At 32.1% G+C, this 25,755-nt stretch overlaps 2 protein-coding genes and 1 long non-coding RNA gene across 4 annotated transcripts; 1 reads left to right on the top strand and 2 right to left on the bottom strand.

Annotated features, from left to right (window-relative positions):
• Positions 1-287: 287 nt before the first annotated feature.
• LOC133687017 (uncharacterized) lies at positions 288-2,009 on the bottom strand. The gene is made up of 3 exons (XR_009840372.1): positions 1,808-2,009; positions 1,201-1,257; positions 288-512 (listed from the first exon to the last, which is right to left on the bottom strand). It is a non-coding gene; the product is annotated as an uncharacterized LOC133687017 (long non-coding RNA).
• A 3,625-nt stretch (positions 2,010-5,634) lies between these two features.
• Positions 5,635-8,958, top strand: LOC133688365 (probable NAD(P)H dehydrogenase (quinone) FQR1-like 1). Its single transcript, XM_062107838.1, has 4 exons — positions 5,635-5,809; positions 7,436-7,529; positions 8,186-8,448; positions 8,563-8,958. Exons 1-4 carry the CDS (start codon positions 5,787-5,789, stop codon positions 8,792-8,794), a joined length of 612 nt encoding a protein of 203 aa, XP_061963822.1. The 5' UTR covers positions 5,635-5,786; the 3' UTR covers positions 8,795-8,958.
• A 3,501-nt stretch (positions 8,959-12,459) lies between these two features.
• LOC133699763 (transcription factor bHLH123-like) lies at positions 12,460-15,433 on the bottom strand. Of its 2 annotated transcripts, none has more exons than XM_062123212.1 (7): positions 14,938-15,433; positions 14,209-14,818; positions 13,837-13,944; positions 13,666-13,731; positions 13,471-13,536; positions 13,270-13,320; positions 12,460-13,114 (listed from the first exon to the last, which is right to left on the bottom strand). In XM_062123212.1, exons 1-7 carry the CDS (start codon positions 15,234-15,236, stop codon positions 12,965-12,967), a joined length of 1,350 nt encoding a protein of 449 aa, XP_061979196.1. In that variant the 5' UTR covers positions 15,237-15,433; the 3' UTR covers positions 12,460-12,964. The 2 variants fall into 2 exon arrangements, with proteins under 2 accessions (XP_061979196.1, XP_061979188.1); XM_062123204.1 differs by having other exon boundaries at positions 13,837-13,947; positions 14,938-15,432.
• Positions 15,434-25,755: the final 10,322 nt, after the last annotated feature.

The following is a 25,755-nucleotide window of genomic DNA, read 5'->3' as shown; positions in this document are numbered from 1 at the left end:
CTCTATTTTTGTTGGTACCAAGTTATCGACAACACTTCTATTATATGTCATTACGACTTCCATCTTGATCCAATCATCCTGGATCACATTCCATTCATCAAACAATAACTCAATATTTATACTTATCAATATATGCAAGTCTCATAATATCAATTAGTAAATCAACATAAATGTACTACCAAAACAACTCAAAAGATAAACAAATTCATCATTAAACGTAATACATGCTACTAACTACATATAAACCTTTAAACTACATAAATACAACATTAAGATTAAAAGTCATATTATATTTATAATAAATCTTATCTTATCATTTTGAAAATGATTTGGTCATACTAACAACTATACATATATATAATACATCCACTACATATTACACCTTCTACTTAATTTTTACAACACAAAAGGATTTACACTCAAAGTAAAGACATGAATATTACATTCCAAAATAGTAATTCATAAACAGGAGTATTCCTACATCTAACGATCTGCATCACCTCGTGGTGTACCTGTTTCAACAATAACAATATTAAGTAACTTACTCACTATATTATTCTAATATTAATTAATTACTCTTAACCTTTGAAATTTAATACTTCTACTTCAATCTAACTTAATCTCTTAATTTACATAATCTTTTCAAAATTTACAAATCCAACTAACTCATCTTAATTACCAAATAAATCTAACACTTCCATATAATTACTCATAAATTTGGTTTCCTTCCTCAGTCACCAATAGATCCAGTACTTCCATTCGAATTACCCATCATCCGGCTAACCTCTTTTGTTAGCCAATCAATCTGGTAATTCCATTCGAATTATTACCATTCGAATTACCCAGCATCCAGCTAACCTCTTTTGTTAGCCAATCATTCCGGTAATTCCATTTGAATTACCCAGCATCCGGCTAACCTCTTTTATTAGCCAAACAATCCTGTAATTCCATTTGAATTACCCAGCATCCGGCTAACCTCTTTTATTAGCCAAACAATCCGGTAATTCCATACGAATTACCTCATATCCGATTAACCTCTTTGTTAACCAACAAAACCGGTAATTTCACATAATTTACCGGTAATTCACATAATCATAACTCAATTTATTCATTTGCTCCATTCGTTTAATATCAATTAAATAAGCAACATAGATTATTAGGGAAACTAAAAATTACAAAATAAGGTGACGAATCACCTACCTTCTGCTCGGGATGACCCAGCTCCTCCTGTCTGATAACCAGCTCCAGACACAACTCCTAAATCAATCGAGTGTCATTATATCATTAGTCCATCAATATTTTTCTTACGTGCTGAAACACAAAGCACGTAATATTTTTATTTGTAATTTGTTCTAATAAAAATTCATTCTCAAATATAACATCATTATTTTACATACAACCTCATATTTAACTCAAGTTACTTCTTTGCTTACTCTATGTTCATAATTCCTCCATCAAATAATTCTTCTATTCTTTATACCCTCACATCATATTATTCATTTTATCTAAATACTATATTCAAACACAATCTAGACATCTTGTCTTCATATTTTCTTTTAACTAGTTTATTTCTCTTTTAATTTGAATTTACTTATTATTTCAACTTATTTTCATTCTATTCCACTTCAATTTCATCATTTTTCCTTCCCCTCCTAATTCCCTCAAATTCACATAAGAACCCTAAGTTCAAAAATCTAGGATTTAAGGGAAACTAAGGTAAAATTCCATGAAATTACTTCCTAACTTAATCAAATAAGCTTAAGAAAACATCTACATCAAACATTAAATCCAAACTTCTCATGCTTACCTATTGCTTTTCTTCCAATTTCTCTTCTCTTCCAAAGTTAGCTGAATTCCCCTTCTCAAATCGTCCTTCCTTCACTTGCTTTAGTGTTTTAGAGGTTGAACTTGCAAGCTTATAAAGGTATTTTCTCAATTTCCTTATTGTTTTTCCTTATTTTTCTCTCTTTCTCTCACGTTATGCTCTGTTTCTCTTTTCAGTTTTTGTTTCTGCCCATTCGGCAGTTAATAGAAGAGAAGGAGAGCTTATATGTTTTGTTTTCAATGGCAAATTACTATTATACCCTTAATGAATATTTTTTCCTCTTTGACGGTCTTTATTTTTTTTTTCTAGCACTACCGAGCTCTATTCATCTTAAAATTTTAACCAGATTTTATTCAATATATTTTAAGGTTCATCATAAAATTTCAGCTCAATCCGATGGTCGGATTGAAAATTACATCCAATAACGTAAAACTAGTCGAATTGTGATTTTTCGTCAAATTTTCGAATTGCTCTAAAACTTCTGAAATTTTAACCCAAGCTAAGGTATCATATTAGAAGGCTTCACGCAAAATTTTAGAATTTTTTGATAACCCAATCAAGAGTTATGAATTTGTTTGTTTTACATAAAACTAGTCAATTTATGATTTTTCGTCAAATTTTTGAATTTCTCTAAAAATTCTGAAATTTTAACCCAAGCTAAGGTATCATATTAGAAGGCTTCACGCAAAATTTCAGAATTTTTTGATAACCCAATCAAGAGTCATGAATTTTTTTGTTTTACATAAAACTAGTCAATTTATGATTTTTCGCCTGGAGGTTTTACACCTTCTTTGTGTGTGGTTTCCAGTTGAGTAATAAAAAGAGTTTATACTATACTTGTTTGAAATACTATTAGTGGATCCTCTAAATTTGACAATTATTTTATATTTTTTTAAATCCTTACATCAACATCACATCTCATAGCTCTTTTCAACTCCTTTTCTGTTATTATCTATTTTTTTATTTGTAGTTTATACAGTTGACCTCCCTGTGGTTCGACCCCAGTCTTGCCGGGGTTATTTATTACTTCGACACTCCTACACTTAGGAGAAGACATCAATCTTTTGGTCGTGTCACACCCCCTTATTGACCCCACAGTTCCAGGAACGACCAATCTCCTCCTCCTCCTCCAGCACCGTCTTTGTTCTACTTTCATTGTATTTGAATGTATAAATTTGTAAGAAATATTTAACTTTTATATTAAGATAATTGATTTTTAAATACTTTGAATTTTATACAAATTTATTTATTTTTAATTATTTTCTATTTTTGTTCAATAATTTTTTTTTTAAAAAAATATTTTCAAATTCATACGGACAGGGTTACCGATGGATTTATTCCATTGGCATATTCCAAAAAGCTAGAAAAGAATTACTATAAATGCCACTGTAACTTTACATCACCGACAAAATGATTCCATTAGTATTTTTTAGGGAGATGAAAAAGAATTACTGCAAATACCACCATAAATATTAGATCACTAACAAAATAATTTTATTGGTATATTCTATAGAGTTGAATATACCAACGATGGAAAGGCATGATAGAAAACTCTTCACAATTTAATTTGAGATGGAAAGATATGACTACTCGTTAACAAATTTATTAGATGGAAAGACATGAACATTTAAAAAAGGGACACAAAGAAATTCTTTGGAAAAAAAATATATTTTAAAAAAACATATATTCAAGATGGTGAAGCATAAAATGTCATCAAAAGTACATGAAATTTAAATAGTCTATTTAGAATTATAATTGCGGTTGCGATTGAAAGTGTTTTTTTGCTTAGAAATACATTAAAAATATATATTTTTATTTTTAAAAATTAACATATTAAAATAATCTAAAAATATTAAAAAATAAATTTTTTAAGCTGACCCGCGTTTATAAACATGCCTACAAGTCAAGACCACCTTTACATACCATACGAGTATCTTTAATATTAAATATTGCATGTAAAATCAATTACAAGTACAGTAACAGAGACATTTGGTCAAAAAAACGTAGCTTTCTGAACAAGGAAAACGTAGGAAAATTGCTTGACATCATGGGAGGTGGCAGAGCCTATACTATCCTTGAAGCGACAGCCAATTTGCTAATGTTATCCTTGTGGCGTGGGCCTCTGTGAGATATCATCATGAAGGATGATAATGGAGTTTTCTCACTATCCAAGGAAATGCCCATCATTTTATTTTTTATTTTTTGTGTTTTATTTACTCACAATACAAAAAAGTTATCCAACTTGTTAGAAATAATGGCCCATGAAATTATGGCAATATTCGGCAGGCAATTTTTGTATTTGTGCTTGAAGTTTCTGATGCACCCCACCCACCTCCCCTGTAACACTTGTGATTCTCAATTATAGCTCTTTTTTCTATGAAAAAAATGGGGGATTAGTCAAGATCCTTAATTAATTTTATTTTTGTACACGTGTCTTACTATTTTCTGATTAAAACATTTATGTATCATATTTAAGAGAGGAATAACTGTCATGTATAACTTGTTCATTTTTGTTTAGTGATTATCATACTAGGAAAATGTACTAGGTAGCTCTTCCCCCTTCTATTTTCCTTTTTATTTTTTAATTTCTGAAGTTCCTCTTCTATTATGCACAAGGAAGATTAATGGAAAAGAAAAAAAAAAGAAAAATAATTGATTTTGAATGGCATATTTGTAAATTGGATAACCATTTTAGTTTTGGGTCAGCATGCAATCTAATGTACGTCATCCACTTTTTTTTTTCAAAACTAAAAATCGACCAATTAATTCTCCATTTTCATGAACAAAATGGAAAAAAAATCATATTAACATTGGAATTGTTCGAAACTCTAAAAAAATCCAAATGCATACTCCAAAACAAGTAAACAAACACAGCTCATTGCCCCCCACCAACACCCTTCTAATTTTATTTATTCATATTTGAATTAGATTTTTATTTTTATTTTATATTTTTATTGCATCAGTTTTATTGTAGAATACAATGAAGTGAATATTTTGAAGCATGCGATCGCTTTAACAATCAATCAAGATCAATTGAAGATTTCATTATTTATTATTCATTTTTAATTTTGATTCATTTTCTACTATTCTTGTCTGTTTGGAAGTGTGGTTGCGATTGTTTTTTAAAATATGTTTTTATACTGAAATGCATTAAAATGATGTTTTTTTATTTTTTAAAAATTATTTTTGAGATCAGCACATTAAAACGATGTAAAACATATAAAAAATTAATTTTTTTAAAAAATTAATTTTTTTTAAAATGATGGTACTACTGCGTTTCCAAATACTCAATTACTTTTGCAAACACATTAATTTGTATATAATAATTTATCAATTTATCAATATAATTCTCTTTTACTATAATTTTTTCTCAAGGTTTGCTGGGTTCAAGACTGAGTTATGCTTTTTATTCTTTGTGAAAAAAAAAACATTAAAAAATGTTATTATAATTATGATAAAAAATTAAAAGAAGAACAGTATCACATCTTCTAGAAAAAATTAGTTTGCAGCAACCACTCCGATCATGATTATAAGCATGACCACAATATTCCATCATCCTTAATCACTAATCATTTCCGTTTGAAAATTATTAACAGCTAAATCCCGTTTCTCTTCACGGCGTCCAACCCCAACCCAACTTAACTAACTAAAATAATAATAATAATAAACAAGAACTCTTACTATATATATTATTCATTGGTTTTAAAAATTGAATAATCCTTTATTTTCATTTTCCCCTTAATTAAATAAAATAATCTCCTTACCACCGTCAGCAACTATAAATAAGCGTTACAGCGACTCCCTTCCCTCTCTATAAAAAACGTCAACGCTCTTTTCTTTTTCTCATCCTTTTAAAATCACACACGCAACCAACCAACCAACTAACACCCAGAGAGAGAGAGAGAGAGAGAGAGAGAAGGAGAGTGTAAGCTAGCTAGCTTTGCAGAGTTCTGCCGATTCAATGGCGACCAAAGTGTATATTGTGTAAGTCTCTCTCTGTCTCTCTCTCTCTCTCTCTCTGTATGTCCTCACCATTTTTCTTTTCTAATTTTCTATATTTGGAACTTTGAGTTTTTGTTTTTTATTTTTTTGGTTTGAACTAGGATTTCTAGTTTTTATTTATTTATTTATAATTTTTATTCTGCTTTATAAGATCGTTTCTGTTTAAGTGCTTTGAGCCAGGGTTGATGTAATGGTGCTTTTGTAATTTAAAGTATGATTATCTGCGCTGCGTTTTCGTGTGTTGATCTTTTATTAGATCTCTAATTAATCGGTTTAGAATTATTTTTGTTTTATTCGATTAATTAGTGTTGATAAGCTCATCTTAGTCGCGAAAATGATAATGAGGAAACCCTTGCACATCAATGAGGAATGGATTTTTTGGTTATTTATAAGTACTAAGATATAAATGTGTTTCTGATCTTGCGATGCAATGTAGCTAGAGGTCTTGTGCTACGCATATGCAGATACTTTTTTTTCTCATGTCAGTTGAAGTTAAAATTTGATTATTTATCAAGTCTAGTAATTATTGTTGCTGCTTCCTTGTTTGTCCGGTGATACCGAGCTTTCTTGTATTTCATTTGTCACTCTGTTTAAGTGTTCTGTGCGAAGTGAAGTAAATTTTTATTACTGCTTCCCTTAAGGGTTGAAGTCAGAGTTTGTTAGCTTTTATTTTCCAGATAATTCTGCTGGATTAGTTGAGATAATTCACTAAAGATCCTGTCAAATTCCATTGAAAGAAGACATTGGCTGCTGCAATGGATTACTTCTTCTTTTTTTTCATGATTTTCAACCAGTTGCATGGATATGGTACTAGTTTGCATACACTATTATTTCACTATGAATTGTCAATTTAGCTGGTGGTTCTTGTCATGTTATTGGTATGAAGTACTTTCCCAGCTGTACTAGCATTTTATTTTTTTTCATGTGGCTGAAGGTTCTTATACATAGTGGGGTAGTGGGCTCTGTGTAGGCATCCACTATTTGGTGGGATTATCACTTCGTGTTAGCTGGTTTATTGCTAATAAAATACAAAATCCAAGAAGGGAAATTTTTTTTTTAATTCACTTATTTTTGGCATTGTGGGTGTTTGAATGGGGGTGCATTTGCAATTGTCTAGTTTTCAGATCTAGAAAGCTAGGATAAAATCATTTTACACATGATGAATTATTTGTTTCGGTCAACACGCTGATTTCAGTGCTGTAATGACTTTCTGTTGCAATTTTTTAATCTAATGGGTTTGAGGTCCCCTCCCATTTATTTGTCATATGAACATATCGGCTGTGCTGGAACATGATGTATGGTGTTTTGAGGTATTGCAAATTTGCAATCTTTATTAACCATTGCTATTCAAGGTTTTTCAATTGGCAAAAACTTTCATTTACTAGATCCACTTTTGGATTGGACTAGATGATCTTATAAATTGATAGTGGATCTGGTTCAAAAACTTAGAAAAAGCATTGCCTTTAAAGACATTATTGACCTCTTATGTTACAATTTCATGCAAGTTATTTTTATATGCTCCAAATGCTCTTCACGCTCTTTCTTTCTCCTTTCTGCTATTTTCCTCGTGCTTACTTTGCCTCTTAAAATTTATTGTTGCATTTACAGGTACTATTCCATGTATGGACATGTAGAGAAACTGGCAGAAGAGATTAAGAAAGGGGCTTCATCTGTTGAAGGTGTTGAGGCCCAATTATGGCAGGTGAGGAAGTGCATCCGATGTCAACTTTCACAGTCCATGCTCTTGTGATGTTGAGCTATTTGACCTGCATGCTGTGGCCTGTATATGATGATACAAAGTAGAATGCCACAAGAATTTTAGATTCAAAAGGAACACAGTTTGAGAATCATGAACTCAACTTGTTTCTGAAAATGCATGTTTCCTACGTGCGAAGTTATGAGGTTATCAGAATTCATCATCAACATTCATGGCTTCCATACTTTATGTGAACTGCTGCATGCAGTTTTAATTTTTTTTTTTTTTTAATGTTGTTGCCTTTAGTAAAATCAGTATTACAACTTTTAATATCTCTCATGGTTATGTCCTGTTGCTTATATGCGCCAAGGTCCTGTTAGAACTTTGCACCTGTGATGGAGTTGTTCACAGTTATGGTTCCTTTTTCTTGGTTAGACATCTCTGTCAGTTGTCACATATAATAATTATCTATAGGGTTGTGAAGGCATAGCTATTTATAGTTTTTCTTGCCACTGATATGTGTAAGCTAATGTATTTGGAATGCAACATGATAGTTCAACTGGTGGCAAGGATTATTTTTGAAGTCGAGGCTCCTCATTGTTGTGGTTTTCTCTGAAATTGCAAAAAGAAATATATACTGATCTAGTCCTCATGTGTGACAGGTTCCTGAGACACTGCCAGAAGAGGTGCTTGGAAAGATGAGTGCACCACCGAAGAGTGATGTACCAATCATTACACCTAGTGAACTCGCTGAAGCTGATGGCTTTGTGTTTGGATTCCCGACAAGATTTGGAATGATGGCTGCCCAATTCAAAGCTTTTCTGGATGCAACTGGAGGTCTATGGAGAACACAGCAACTTGCTGGCAAGCCCGCTGGAATCTTCTTTAGCACTGGATCGCAAGGTGGTGGCCAAGAGACCACAGCGTAAGTCCCCGTGTCACTGCTACCAAATTAACTACCAAATTAAGTTTTTTACTCGAAAAACTTGTTAGGGAGCACAAGCAACGATGTCTTATGAAAATGTTGAGATTTTAACAGGTTGACTGCTATCACCCAACTTGTTCACCATGGGATGATATTTGTTCCCATTGGCTACACATTTGGTGCTGGCATGTTTGAGATGGAGAAGGTGAAAGGTGGAAGTCCTTACGGCGCAGGAACTTTCGCTGGGGATGGGTCGAGACAGCCAACCGAGCTTGAATTGGAGCAGGCTTTCCACCAGGGCAAGTACATTGCTGCCATCACGAAGAAGCTCAAAGGAGCTGCTTAAGTTTACTCAATTACAAGAATACGGTCTGGTCTTCCATTTTTTCACCCTATAGAATATGCATTTGCAAAGAATAATTCTTATTCTACTGTTTATTATATGCTTTTCATGTGTGTAACACGACAGTGATTATTGTCTCAATGATATCAAGGTTGGTTTTGTTTTCATTTATTCCATTCCCAATGCATCATAATATGATTTCTTCATTCCTCTGTCTTACTTAGAACCCTAATAATTTCAATCAATTGCCCCTGCAAATTGAAAGCAATAACCACTTTGAAGCTAATGCCAGGCAAAGACGGCAGAGACCTGCGTAAGGATTGAAACCATAGAAACCTGAACCATAACACTACAATTTATAGTGAATGCAGGTCTTAAGTTTTGAAAATCTGAATGATGCCTACATGGTTTAGAGTCCCTCTATCATGACATTGATCCTTTCACCTGCAGTTTTCCTGTCTGTCATTCTTTAGAACCTTTTCAAATTTAGGCTAATCACTGATGTATGTATAGCCATGTCTAACAAAAAATATAGCGTCAACGTTACACAAACTTTTGAGCATAACCTAACCTTCATGCACACATACAAGAAAGAATATACAGTACCTGATGGTTTGGTAAATATTAGGTGGAATTTGATTCATCAGTGTTTTATTTTTAGTTTTTGTTTGAGCTGATATGTCCTATGAGAACCAAACTATTCTCAGAATATATGAATATAATTCTCCAAACCATCAAGACTCCTGTTCTCATTAGAAAGGGTGCTCTCAAGCAAGCTTTCCGCGGTCATGGGTGTATGGTGTTTCAGAGATTAAAATGGGTGCCAATGTAACACATAACAGCGTCTTTTTCTTGTTACAAATTATTTATAGCAAAGGGGGCACCATGGCATATTGGATTATACTTTCCTCCATAGTTGATAGTCTCGACCCAGCATGTAACCCGATTTAAGATCGAGATAGTAGATTTGTTACGTCAAATCATGTTTATCTTAAAATGATATTGTTGTGGATAAATTTTTTTAAAAAAAATAATATTTTTTTTTTAAAAGAATTGAAATAAAAAGTTTTTGGAATGCACTTGGCTAGTTAATCAACCAAGTTTAACCATATTAATATTGAAAATGATTAAAAAAAAATGTAGATATAAACTAAGCACCAGCAAGTTGCATCGAGATGAACAAATATGCCCTTGCTGGGTAGGTTTTTGCTTCTCATCATTTTACTTAGACATTTCTTTTTATAAGGAATTGCTATGCATAAAAGGGTTCGGCTCCTTCGCAATCAATGAACTTCGGATTACTGGAATCAGATAAGTGCCACCAAAAGAAGTCTTGTAACTCTCAAACTTGTTTCTTCCATCATTTGGCCAAACATCCAGCCGCATGTGAAATCCTGTCTCGCCACTTTTTTCATGTACCTAACCTAAAGCTTTTCTTTTATCTGCCTACATGCTTTACTTTCATGCCTATGCAGTAATCAATTTCGTGATCTTCTCCGGCCAGTGTATATATAAAATCACTGTACAATAGTATCTCGAACTAAACACATGTTTCGAGATAGAATTCTGTGCTCGAATTTCAAGGTAGCTAGGTTGATGTCATGTGTTACCTCATATCTTGCCCTCTGCTTATGCTCATGCTTGCATAGTTGGATGCCCATTAACTAGTAGTAATAATAAAATCTCGAACACCAGTTGGTGTGCACGTTGACCAATAAATTCTCATGGAAAACATTTTTTACTCCATTGCACGACCTAGAACAAGAGAAAGAAACTTTTTTTATTTTAAATTAGAGTCTCGGGGCAATCATTTTTACCCTATACAATTACAAGATTCCACTCCCTTTATAATTATTTCCTTCTTTTAAAGTATGGCTCTCCTTTTCTGATAGATATTAGATTTAACTCTATATGAATCCCACTCAGTTGTATCTTTGCTGCAGCACTGGGTGACAAAAGATGAGACCAAAGTGGAAAACAGTTCTTTAAACTAATCCACATGATGACAAAAAGATGCAATTAGGAAGTTTCATTTGTAGATACTGAAATATATGAGAGTATCGTGTCATGACCAGCAGGCAAGAGATTTACTAATTAATGCAAGATAATGAGGGTTTTAAACTAATTCAAACCCTAATGATCTGTTGCAATGTTGTTGGGTTCGATATACTGGGCTAATATCATTCTACTCTAGAGGCATCGGGCCTTGGAACTTGTATCTATAATCTATAAAAGAGGATATGATACTTATGATCATTGCAAACCTTGTGTATTTCAAGAGTAGGATTTTTGCTTTTAAAGTGTAAGGATTGAATCAAACAAAGCTCCTACAGTACGAATCTTTGTTTGTTTCCATTTTTCCTTGAAGGGTTTGTGGATACATCATCTTTTCTTCGACAATTTGAGTAAGAGGAACTGTATCTAGCTAGTTTCCACTCCTCTCATTCCTCTACGAATCACATGCATGTGGAAGTGTAATATATGTACTCTATATATATTGCAAGAGGAGTATATATTTAGTAAAGAATGCCCATATATAATCAATTCCTTCAAGTAAGAATCTTTTCCAAGATTAGTATTGCAAGGAAGGACTGTAGATTGAAAGTGCTTTTAAGAATTAATCAATAAAAACTTGTAATAGAAGACAAATATGAAGATTGGAAAGTAAGCTTTTTATATCTTGAAGTCACATGGAAGTCTGTAATATTGGTGAAACAATGATCAACTCTTAGATTCTATGATTCTTAGTAAAGTTGATGCAACTTTCAGTAACTTAAAAAGAACTTGAACTCATAAAGTAGTTGATATATTATAAGGTCCCGATCGAATCCGGTGCCTGAGCAGAGAATTACAAGTTAATTTACATTGTATGATCATGAATATTTATTGCATTAGAGCATTAAGCAACAAATTATTTCCAAATAATAACAAGCAAAGCTTCTCTCCTATCTCTCTTTTATATTTGTTCTTGAAAACAAAAATTATCACAACTTGACCGCTTGTGTGCTCGGATTTGAACACAGATTTCTACAGAGAAATCATTGCTACGGTTGGAAGGAGATGTATGGTTTTCTCTCCTAACCCTCTTATCATCATCATCATCATCATCTGATACAAAAAATTTGAAGTGTACTCATCTTCTTGCTTTTTTAGAAGGATTTAAGATCAAGTTTAATCATTCATTTCCCACTTCACCTTTGTGTGTTAGTTTCCTATAATCATAAATACAAATAACTAAGCATAAAATTAGACTGATGGCTTTTAGGTTTCTGGTTATGAAAGTGAGATAGGGTCTAATTGCCTTGTTGATATACCTCCAATGGAAGCTCCTCAATGTGGCCATTGGATGAAAAGCATAAAAGCACAGAGTCTACACATACATACATATTTCCTAACATTTGTTTATTTCTATGTAATAGAAAATAAAAACCTGAAAGGAAGAGGTGTGGACCACCTTCTGACTTCCACTACCAATATTCCAAAACACAAACAAATCAAAAGTGAGATTTTAATTCAAATGACATCCCCACACTCACTCCCTATTCTGGAATTCAATTATTCCCTTTCAATTCTTCTCTCTTCTTCCTTTGCTCTCTTGAAACCTAATTAAAGCTAGTGCCAGCTCTATTCACAATATATATATACATATAGGGAGAAAGAGAGAGCAGTGGAAAAGAAAAGAAAAGTTGCTTTATATGATCTCCTCCAGCGAGCTCTTCTACTAAACTCAAGTATACTTTATAACAAATTAATGTTATCTAAACTAATTAATCTGTTACACTTTCCCTAAAATCTGCACCTATACTCATTCCTAACCCATGTTTATATATAATCATATAATTCTTCAGTTATTACAACAATTAATATGCTTCCAAATGGTCCCAATATTGGCCAACTGCATCATTTTGCCTGTAGATGGCCCAACATTGGCATGTACCCTTGGACAGTCATTTCCTTTTCTTTCCTTTTCACAATTTCTATACGCTGTATTCTTTTGCATCGTGGACTGAGTTATGTGGGGCTTGTTGTTTTCTGTTCTTTCTTCTTCTTCTTCTTCCTCTTCTCTCATTGATCTTATCGTTCCCAACTTGGCTAGGGTTTGATAAGATCATGTATACTAGTTGCATAGAATCTGTTCCCATGCCCGAATTTTCGACCATCTTCTCTTTTCTTTTATCTGTAAGTCCCTCCAAATGTAGGGGTCCAAAAATCAACTGCGGTCTCATGAGTAACCGGAAAAGTGCTCGATACCGGTACCAGACATAGCCCTCGGCTTCTAAGATCTTGTTTTTGTCCTTCGAGGTCCTTGGACTTGTCAGAACTCTACAGCGAAAGAAGATGCCATATTAAATCCATCAAGACAAAAAAAAAAAAAAAGGTCTATAATTTTAATTGAAAAATTTATAGTTAAGTATTGAATACTCATTGGATTTATTACTATTTGATTATATATTTACGGAAGGAGAATATTATTGTACCTGTTGGTGGAGTATGGGAGTTCCACTTTTCATGTATGGGGTGCTGTAGACCTGAAAATAAAATAAGAAGATGAATATACTAGAAATTCATGGCACCTATATACTTTATTGGTTGAATACATTGTTTATGATTCATTCCCTATATCATTAGTATAATTTTCACTAGAAGGATGCAAGATTTGTATAAGATCAATCACTTACTGTAACTTGCTCATGGAGGAATTTGATGTATTCAATAGCTTCAGAGAGCACCGAGGCTGTATCAGTCTGACATGATAACATGATCGCAAGCCAAAAAGATAATCATTGATAAGCTTTCATCATTCAAGAATGCAAATGATCTATCACTATTTACTCTTTGTGAAAGTGAGCAAGCAAACAAGAGAGTTATCTTGCCTTTCCGAAAGGCGAAACCAATTGTTGGAGTGCAGTGATTCTGTCCCCCATCTTCTCTTTCCTTACCTATGATCAAAGCTACAAATTCTCATTCATGTCTATAAATGATGTAAGGGATAAAAAGCTTGTATAGACTCATCTTGTCAAAATCTTTTATTAAATTTTCTGTACCTTAAAAGATGGCAAAGATGATGGTGTTTCATTTCTAGGCCTTTTTGTTGCTGCTTCACTCCCACTTTTCTTTACTGCTATATTCGAATCCCGTACTTCAGATATATTCTGCTGGAAAAAAGAGTGAACCAAAAATTTCCAATCTCAATTGTCCAAACCCTAATCTTAAAAGCATAATTACCAATATCAATCAAATCTGAATATTGCATATATGTGTAGCTATATATATATATATAGCAACACACACATATATATACACACATATATAGATAAAACCTTATATATATATATATATATATATATATATATGAGGTTTTTAGGCATAAAAGATGCCTAGTTGTACTCTTCCATTATCGTGTTAGATTTGCATACCTTTGGTTTTTCATCGAAATTCGATGTAGCAAACTGCGGTTGCATCGACGGGAAATAGCTCGGACGACCATCATTCATGGCACTTGCAGATGCATTCCAAAATGGAGTGTTATTGGAGAAGTGCAATTGGTTACTAGAAGTCTGTTTGGGAGGTGAATTTCTCAAGAATTGAGGTCCTTTTGGCCAAGAAGGCAGCAATTCATTAGTGCCAAGACCATAATTTGCCCCGTATGCATAACTCATCGGTCTGTTCTCAAAAGAAGACTGCCGTGCTTGATTTTCTGATATCAATAGCCCTTGTACCATAGTTGAAGGGCTTCCATAGATACTTGATGAATCCATTGGGAAACTAGACTGCAAGCCTTGACATGACACGGTACTATCACTGGAGCTCCCATGAGGGCTAAACTGTGGTTGATCTAAAGAAAAGCCTCGATTCATTTGCTTAAACTCACTCATAGAGGAATCTCCAGTGACCCCTGTGAACACTCTCTCCCTCCACTGAGATTGAGAAGATCCAATTCCTGCAGTTTCTTGCTGATAATTGGTGCTTGAACTCAAATTATCTTGTAGCATCGATCGAAAACTGTTCTCAGACTTGTCGCCGCGACTGCCAAAACAATTCTAACTTTAAAATTTGTTTGCACACCTGCTATATGCATATAAAGAAACTAAGAGTACGCATATATAGCTAGCTAGGGTTATAAGTGTATTTGTATGTGAACTTACAGTAAGGCTTGATTCCAATCCATGGCTTGTGAAGAGAGGCCCAAACCCATCATATGCAAGTCAGCTGAAGAATCATGGCCTTGTTGCAGCTTCTGGGAATCATGGAAAGCAACAGAACTATCTGAGACCGTAACAGTTTCCATTGAAGACCTTCCTTTGACATCAGCCATTTCTGTCGGCCAAGCAAAGCTACGTAAACTATTAAGTCCTGAAGTTGTAGAAGATGATCCGGTACTATCAAACCTGTTCCTGCTTGAAGATGAATCCCACCAGTTTGTGCTTGTGTACTCATCTGCCATGGCTTAACACTGCTTGGTCTCTTTGTGGTTATTGGTGTGCAAGAAACTTGGGTTTCTTGGGCTTTCTTTCTTGTTTTCTCGATTACTTTACTTAGCTTCTATGGTTACATAAAATGATAGAAAACGGTTCGCTGCATAACTTGAGTATTTATAGGAGCTGGAAACCAAAGTGACCATTTGGGTCCTGCGGTGTACCAATGAAAGAACTAATCGGGATGGTGGTGGTTGACATTTCTTTGAGTGAATACGAGTGATGATTAGACAAGGAAAATTTCATTTTGAAATTGAATATCTTTTTATTTTTTCAAGCCTTTTTTTTTCCGGCTGCTTTTCCTTTTAGTTGAATAATAGATGTGGATCGTGCTAGGTAGCCTATCCGTATTATGTTTTATAAAAAATAATATTTAGGTGTTACGAATATATTTTTACAACTTGAGTTATATTCTTGATTAATTAAATAAGATTTTTTTATTTAAATTAAATAAAAAATAGATAATAATGATAAAAGGACAAAAAAAAGATCACAATAACTTAGATTTTTTTTTTCAAAAGCAAAAAAATAATGTTTTTCAAATTAATTTTAGCTAATTAAATATGGAATGAAGAAATTAGGTAAAAAGGTACAAAAATTAGCGCGAGTCAACCTAGGTTAGCATTATAGAAAATGTGATTTGGGCAATAAAAAGCAAGCCAACTCGGGATAACCTGCCAACTCGGCTTAACCCGCCAGACCCACATTCTATGTTATAAGATTAGGATAACTTGATAAAAAATAAAACAAGAAAAAAATATGCCAACCATCGTTAAAATTTCAACACATATGACTCGAATCATTAGACTAAAAATACCATACTTGAAAAAGCTGTGAAGCTCAATCCCTAACAAAGTAAGCGTTGAATGATGAAATCGAGAAAAAAATCACATAAAAGGATCCAAAGTAAAAAAAATAGCAATTAAGAAAATGAGGATAAAAATCAAAATAAAAAATAAATTACAGGGAAATTAAAAACAAATTGATAGGAGGGTGAAATTGAAAAGAAAATAACTTTAACAAAAAGAGAAAAAAAAGTAAAAAAAAACAAAACCAAATTGGAAAAATAATATACCATAAATTTGGGTTGAAAAATTAAAAATAAAAAAAATACGGAACAAATTGGAAGAAATAATATATGAAAAATTAGGATTGAATGATGAAATTGAAAACAAATAAAACTTTTACAAAAAAGCCAAGAACAAAAATAAAAAATCAAAAGAATAAGAACTAAAGTTGGAATATCAACAATAAAATGGACCAACACAAAATTTTTAGAGGAGAAGAAAGAGAAGAAAAAAGATTCACTAATGATAAATTGTCCAACTATCGCCAACATGTGTTGCATCAATAGGAAGAGAATACAACAAAGTTTTCAAAGACACGACACAAGAGCATTTTCTATCATCAAAAGGTGACATACGCGCTGCTCGAAATGTGCGAGCTCCCCTACATGCTAGTAGCTTTTTCCATTTAAATATTAAACAGTCCTCATTAAAAGACCAAATCGCTCTCAATGAACATGGTAATAACAAAAAAAACCAGAGTGAAAAGACCAAAAGGCTCTTAGACACATGGTTTAATTTTTTTTATTTAAAAGGTAAACTTGTCATTTTATTGTATTTAAAGAATGAAAAAACATGAATACCTTTGTGTGCTAGTCTTAGAAACTTTGACTTAGAGGGTAATTAGGTCATTTTTCCGTGCTTAAAAGATTAAAAAAGACTCTTATACCCTCGATCAATACTTAAATGACTAATACAACATATGAAAAGATCAAAATACCCCTAACACCAAGGCATTTGATTTTTTTTTTTGGAAAGGCAAAATGATAATTATATTATAGTGTCGAATAGGAAAATATGTTTATGGCCAATATGAATTTGCCTTCACTTTAGCTTTTTTGTTACTAGACGAGGACCCATACTATGCCGCTATGCTAGAATTTTTGTTTTCATAAAGAATAATATTTGAAAAAAGATTAAAAATCCTTTTTTTTTTTAAAATAAGCAACCTCATAAAAAGGGCAAACTCCACTCAGGTTAACCCACTAAACTCGTGTTCCATATCATGAGATTAGAATAACCCAATAAGTAAGTAGAATCACAAAGCCTATTTTTTTAACAAAACCATTGTCGAATGATGAAATTGAAAAAGAAAATAAGTAAAAAGAAAAAGAAAAAGAAAAATCGATGTCAACACGTTGACTTTTCAAACACTTGACTCAGGTCATTAAATCGGAAGAACCCTATATGAATAAACCAAGAAGCTCAATTCTCAACTAATCAAATATTGAAAAATAAAAATAAAAATAAAATTCAATTGCGCAAATGGATCCAAAGCCAAAATAGTAATGAAAATAATGAAGACCAAAATTGAAATAAAAAAATAAATTAGACGACAACTATAATTTTTTTATTGGAGGGTGAAAATGAAAAGAAAAATCAATTTAACAAAAGGAGTAGAAAAAATAAAACAATTAAGAGGATGAGGACTAAATTGAAAAAAAAATATATCACAACTTGAGATTAAAGGATGAAATTGAAAACAAATTAAAATTTTACAAAGAGACCAAGAAAAAAAATTAAAAATTAAAATAATAAGAACCGAAGTTGAAATCTTAATATATAAAAGGACAACTTTGAGTTTTTGTATGGTAAATGTTAATTTGTAGGAGAAGAGAGAGAAAAATAGAAGAAGAAGTGAAAAAGGTCTACGGTGTTGCTAGGCCACTCCAATATTGCCATGCACCGCCCCAATCAAAAGTTCTCAGAGTAGCACTTCTAACGATACGATGAAAGGTGAATTTTGACAATAAGGAGGGGCCGCATGCGATGCCTTAATAACATATAGGCATCTCTTAACATGCTAGCTCATGTGTTGCAAACGCCATTTATTTTTTGTTTTTTAATTATATTATATTTATTCAAATATCAAATTATTTTTTATCCAACTTGATTATTATGAAAAAATAAGCGTGAAAATAAAAAAAAAAACCCTAGATGCTAATTTTAAAACTTTTACTTTCAATAATATTTTAGTTGTTTCATTGTACTTCTAAAATAAAATTATTTATCTAATTGACGTTATAAAAGCACTCTCTATCTCAATAGCCAATTTAATAATTTTTTATGGGAAAAGAAAAACTATCATTTTAATGAACAGTAATTTACACTGAACAATGTTTTCCTAGGTTTTGTTAATCAATGTTATAATAAAGAATAGTATATTTTGATATGTTGCCATGCTCATGAAATCATGCCAGGTTAGAATCCACTTGTGTGTGGAGCCACTGAGGCGCCGACCACAGATAGAACAGCAAAGAGGGAATGCTAGCGTTTCAATTTTTTATTAATATTTATGATATTTATATTATGTGTATGATTGTGTTTTATGCTATAACATATATGTATCGTAAATATTTTTTTTTATATAAACCATTTATATTATAAAGATTGTAATTGTGACTTTAAAAAATCATTTATCTAAAATAGTTGCCAAAATTAAATAGTTTATAAATATAATGATATATAAATGTAAACCTTGTAAAAAAAATTAAATCCAAATCGATAAATATTTTTTTATATTTTTAAAATCCAAAAAAAAATTCTTCATGAAACAGAACTCAAGTGGATCATTTTTGGATATAAAACTTTTTTATAAGGGCATTTCGGTAAGAATATGAATCCTCTTAATCATGTATAAAATTAATAAAATATATGAATATGAATCCTCTTAAAGTGATTGCAGAAAATAATTAATAAAATATTACTGGTTATTCCATGATTATTACATAGGACAAACACATAGTCCCAACTTTTAAACATGCATATTAGATTGGGATTTAATTTCCAAAGTAATTTTCAATGTTACTTACTTACATGAAAAACAAATCTTATGCATCAATTGTTTGGAAATATTGTACAAAATCGAACCTCATGCCTTTCAGTCAAAACTTAGATTTTCTATCATTATTAACTAAAATTATAGAAAATATTTTTGGAAAACCATTTTTAAAATATTATAATCATTAAATTTGGGATCTGCCTTCGGAACTCACAAAATTCAATTAGTATGAATTTTTTTTTTTGGAAATAGTAATTTTAGAAAGAATTGGAATGATAGTAGCATTAATCCTAATCAAACTACCACTATAATTAATAAATAGTTGACACACAAAGTAAGTATTATTTATTAATATATAGTTGCATTATCGTTTCATACAACACAAAATAATGTGATAGAATTTTTTTTTCCTCAAGACATGGGTGCTTGATTGATCATCAAGACAAGACAATTGGCTTCTTGACAATCACCAATTCCACTAAAATAAAAATCACCTGAAGGAAGTTGGCGATCAACTCAGCATATCGAGGACATCAAAGTGGGATAGTCAAATTGTAGTTGATCGCGTAATTTTTGTCTGCTAATTAATGTAAATTTGTAAATGAGAAACGTTAATTTAACATTTGACTTTATACCAATTTAGTTGATGAAATGACTCAATTCTAGACAATACACACACACACACTTTAATTAAAAAGGAGTTTAAATATCTAATGAACGTCATTCCTCAATTATCTAATGAGCACAGGTGGTGTAAGTTGATGTATATTTTTTTTAAGTCAAGGATAAGATCATTTTGACATTTGCTATAAGTCAAAGGTATTTAATTAGAAGTTGAAGATGAGTAATTGTTGTCCATGCATGTTCTTCTTTTCCTTGCAATGATATAGATATATACACACTCCAATAAAATAAAATTAGAAATTGATTTTTACTTGAGAGTCCCGAGCTAGAATTTTTTCTAATAGTAACATAATTGGTAAAAATATTTCTCAAACTAGTACCAATTAAGAAAATATCTCACTCTAACACAAAAATATGAGTTGCAAATATACTACATGTGTGACCTATTAAGACATGTATATAGCACATGCGTGTTCACTTATTGCATATATATTGTATGCGCAACCACTCCACACATGTGATATATATGCATCTTAACAGATTAAGAAGGTTCAATATTTGGACAATATAATAGAGAAGGATGAGATTGTTTTATGATGTATGACGACTATGGTTTTGATGATATGGGCTATCAACATGTTAATTTGTTAGATGTAGTTTAATTATGTAATTGAATTGATATTGTTTATTATAATTAATTGTTTTGATATTGCAATTAAGTTTCTTTAATTATAAAATTACTTGCTATGAAATTATATGAATAATAGTTGTGTTGAATTTGTTGGGATGCTCGAGCTCCTAATTTTTGTGATTGTCCTGCTTTTGAACTTAGTACACATATTTCAATTCTTTTTCCTTGTTTTTTTAAGTAAAGAAAAAATTACTTCATACACCTAAAGAAAAAATCCATGTAGAACTATTTTTGCCCACAACTTCTCGTCATCAGGAACTAATATCCCAACACAAAGAACTAAAAAACAAAAACAAAACCCTAAATGGTACTAGTTTATTCCATGTACCAAATCTGTTTCCATCGAGAAATAAGGAAATTGACAAGCATTAACATTTACACAACACAATTGTTCTTTATTTATTTTATTATTTTCTCAAATGATAGTATTGACTCAATCGAACAAATGACTTAGATACAACAAAACTAAAGAAAGAAATGCACATGCAATTAGATTTTGACTTAAGGTTGGGTGAGAGATGATGAGGCAGGCGGCAACAGAGAGAGAGAGAGAGAGAGAGAGAGAGAGAGAGAGGTAATGGTGGAGGGGAGACTAGAAGAAGACTCTTGCGTCACATGGTAACAAATATACGTGTGACCTTTGTTTTTGAAAAATCTCAAAACGTCAACGCATGGGGTCCACGCGGCGTGCACGCGTGCCACGACAAGTGGGTCCCTTGACATAGCCATCCTAAAGCCACAAAGCCATCCCTAGGTCAGCCAGCCACCCTCCTCCTCGTCCTCTGAGTCAGAACCCCGAAATTGACACTACATTAAAAACAAATTTGTGTTTACATTCTTCAAACTCTAATCATTTGGCATCCCCTTGTTCACATTATACACGTACCCATTAATTTATCCATCTTCCTCAATGTTGAAGATATAGAAAAGTCAAGGATTATATTAGGTAATAAATGATTATATTATCAATATTATTAAGGATTCTAATGAAAATGATATTGTGAGCATAAAATTTTTCATGAATACATTAATAATATAAGTATTAATAATACATTAATAGTTAAGATTTTATTAACAACATTAGTATTGAAATTACCCTTAATTACTATCCAATATTAATATTATATTATACTAAATTTGTAGTTGGTATTGTAATAGTTTTTGTAGTTTCGGTTGAAAAAATAAATAAATAAATTGTAGATTGTACATTTTTTTTAACCATGGTTTCAAGAGATAATTTTCAATGGAACTCATGTAAAACCATGATGTGTGTTGAATAATTAAACACTTTCAAAACTATGATTGGAATAAAAAAAAACAATTTCAACCATACTATACTCCATTCCCAATCAGACCATAAATATTAAATTGTCTTCTCCAAGATTGTCAAAAACATATTTTTAACACAACACGAAAAATACAAAATAAACTCGGATCGTAAAAACGAATCTTGAAATCGTAAATTTTTTTTTCAAGAAAAGCCTATTGTCCCAAATTCAAAGAAGATGATACAAACAAAATAATGTTATGGAAAGAAATAGGCATTACCAGTAATGCTTTCATAATCACAAAGACACCATAACACCATCCCATGCAAATTCAAAGAAAATCAATACAAAAAAAACAATATTCTGAAAGGAAACAGGCATTACCAGTAATGCTTTCCTGGACAAGGACATTGGTGACTAGTTCCTCCACACTCAAATGTTTGCACAACATCGTTGTAAAATTCATCATGTTCAATCACCAAATAGTTAAAAAACCTGTAAATGAAAAAAAAAATCGCATCAAAACCCACAAACCACACTTATCAAGAAAATCCAAATTCACCTCAAATCGCCTTATATACCAATTTTGCGAAAGAAATTATCATAAGAAAAATTGGTCTCATTTCACAAGTTCAATTACCAAACTTTGCTTTTACTGTAATGAACCTAACCTAGCAATAATAATCTACTACACTTTGCTTCAACAAGAGTTCAAACATTCTGACAGCCTAACCAATTATATAGACCGACCTTTGGCTATGAGAATATTCAAGAAATTGGTAAAAGCTAAACAAACAGTTGAAATATTCTTCTAATTTGGAGTTTCAATCTATAATCAGTGTTGTCTTTAGGGTTTTTGCTTTCCAGCTAGCAAGCTAAAGCTAAGCTTAACATACAAGAGGACAAAGTGATAGACTGATAGTATTCTTACATGATTTCACCATTATCTTCCATACTTCCACAAACAAATGCACTAACAAGAAGAAAAAAAAGAGAACAAAAATCAAAACTTGAAAAGAACCCATCCTTTTTTCAAGTATGTTAAAAACTAGTCTTTAGCACCCACACAGTAGAGGGGAAGAAGCAGGACATTCTTTGGAAGATAGTTTCAGCATGAAGCTTGCTTGGCATGAACTACGGTTGAAATAGGAGATGCCACGCTGTACGCAAGGATCTGAAGACCGCCCACTCATCTTTGCAGGAGCAAATCATTGAGTTGGAAAGGAAGCCCAATCGCTTTCTAGTATGAGTCTCTACTCTTTTCCTATCAGATGTTGCAACCAACAACTTATTTTATGATCTGCTGGTTCTTCTTGATATGGCTAGAAGCTCTTTCCTATCTATTATATGGGACTGCCTTCCTTGATTTAACCGATCTTATTGAACAACCTATTCAACAACTTATTATTGTACACAAATCGGTTGTTGTTTGAGTTTTGCCTATGCAGAGACAAGACTCGATGAGTTGTGGAGGGAGAGCACGCTTGAAGAACCCTTGAGATTTGAGAAAGGGGAAAAAGGAAAGGGGAGAGTGACAGTGTGACGGGGAGGGGAGACAGCTAATTATTTTTTTCACTCTTTGTCAAACTTGTTAACTCGGTCCGTTTTTACTTAGTTGACCAAGTTTGACTAAGTTTGATCGTTTTCGAGTTTTTTACCCGATTTTACACGTTATATATATGTTGACTCGTAAAATCATATGATTTTACCTGTCAACTCACGATTTTAACAACATTGGTCTTCTCTCCATTTTCATTTATATTACTACTAGAAATTTGGCAAATATAATTGAAAGCACCAACATAATTTTTTGATCGATAGATTGCGGTGAATTTTACCGATAAAATATTTCATTGCTATATTTGTCGATAAACATCAACATAAACATTTTATCGGTATATATGGAGGGAATTACAGTGGGAAAAGAAAGAATAAAAGAAGCTAGAAAAGTATGATAACATGCAACTTTTACCGATAGAATTAACCCGATGGTAAAGTTTGTTCATAAATATACTAACAAAAATAATCCCTCGGTATAGAGTGATGGAATTATGGATGATAATACAATGGGATTCAAATAGGCAAATCATACGATGATGTGACATTTTTTACCGAAAGAATAACAAATAGAATGCCCGATAAAATAATTATGTTGGTAAATCTATCGGTAATATTTAATTTATGACCTAGCGATCGACTCTCTTTTTCCCTTCCCTCATTTCTCCTTTTTCCTTATACATCTTTTTTTGCAACAAACAATCATCCCCTTGCCCGCCCCTCCCCTCTCAATCTTAACAAAATTCAACCTCCCATAACAAATCCAACCACCACAATATTCGGTTTGTCAATATCCGTGTTCTGATTCAAAGTTTATTGAGGATTCTCTACCTTAAGTAAGCAAATCTACCTTTTTTTTTTTAATTTAAACACAATTTTTAAATTTTAATGCATATTCTTGTAATATATGTATTTTGTTTGTAAATAGATGAAACTTATATTGAATTTTTGACTTCAATGTTTTGTGATGAAATAAAAAATGACTTATTTAACGAGTTTTTTTGTATATTTTATCAATTTTATTGTCGAGCTCTAATTTTTGGTAAATATGTAGAAATTTGAATTTAGGTAGATATATAATTGATAATAAATTAAGAGATATATTAAAATAGATTGAATAAGATTGAGCCAAACTAATATAATGAGATTCACCCCAAGGGTTATGGAGGATGAATTATTGTAATGTGATTCTGGGTTTTATTAATTACGCACTATCTAATTCAAGAAATATTAGTAAAGGTGGTATTAGATATCAATACAAGAGGTGTAAAAATAAAAAAAATTATCGATCAAGATATTGTAACGATGCATCTTCTATAAAAAAACAATTAATAGAGAAATACTTGTGTTGATATACACATGGAGAACCATATGTTCATTACGAAACCATAGTAGGAAGGATGGTTAGGTCAACTTCTAGCACTAGCAATGTGCATGGAGTTGTAGGTGACAATAGTAATCCTTACAGGAATATGGTTATTGATGCGATGAAAATGAATCAAGGTCATATCGGTCAAATGTCCAATCATAGATGAAGAACTTAATGCAGACACGACCAGGTTTTTTATCTTTTGAAAGATTCTAACGAACCATTATAGGATGGTTGCATAAATCAAAATAAATTATCGGTTGTTGCATAAGTGTTCACCATTAAGTTAGATCATGGGTTAAGTGATGCTAATTATGACAGAATTGTCGAATGTGCAAGAAGCATTTTACTTGAAGGGAATAGGCTAAAAGAAAACTTCTATGTTGCTAAGTTCATGATGAAACCCCTTGGTCTAAGATACCAAAAAATTAACATGTGTTCAAACTTATGCATGTTGTACTCCCTTGAAAATGCAGAGTCGACCAAGTGCAGAACATGTAGACATTCTCGTTATAAACCCAGAACTAACAAGGAAAGGACTCTTATCGCATACAGAAAACTTAGATACTTTCAAATCACACCTAGACTATAGATGTTATTCATGTAACTAGAGATTGCTAAGCATATGACATGACACCAATCACATGATGTGGTGGATGGAGTGATGGTGCACCCTTTTGATGGTGAAGCCTAGAAATACTTTAACAGTGTCCATTCTCAGTTTTCAGTGAAATCAAGGAACGTGCGACTTGGATTATATATAAACGGATTCAATTTATTTAGGTCATTTACTGCTCCTTATTCTTGTTGGTCGGTAATACTCATAGTTTATAACTTGCCACCGGCGATGTATGTGAGGTTAGAGTTCATGTTTTTATCTACAGTCATACCCAGTCCTAATAGTCTGGGTCAGAATATAGATTTTAGCTTCGACCATTGATTGATGAGATGAAACAGTTATGGTCATCCAAGGCTTTAACTTATGATGTATCGAGGAAACAAATTTTTTTGATAAAGACAGCTTTGATGTGGACAATCAACGATTTTCCTGTTTATAGAATGGTTTCTAGTTAAAGCACATATGGAAAACTATATATCAATATTGTATGGAAAATAACAAGACATTCACGTTA

The sequence above is a fragment of the Populus nigra genome, chromosome 1 (genome assembly GCF_951802175.1).
Source record: "Populus nigra chromosome 1, ddPopNigr1.1, whole genome shotgun sequence".
NCBI classification, from domain to species: domain Eukaryota; kingdom Viridiplantae; phylum Streptophyta; class Magnoliopsida; order Malpighiales; family Salicaceae; genus Populus; species Populus nigra.
The sequence above is the reverse complement of the archived record's forward strand: the minus strand, read 5'-3'. Positions and strand labels throughout refer to the sequence as shown.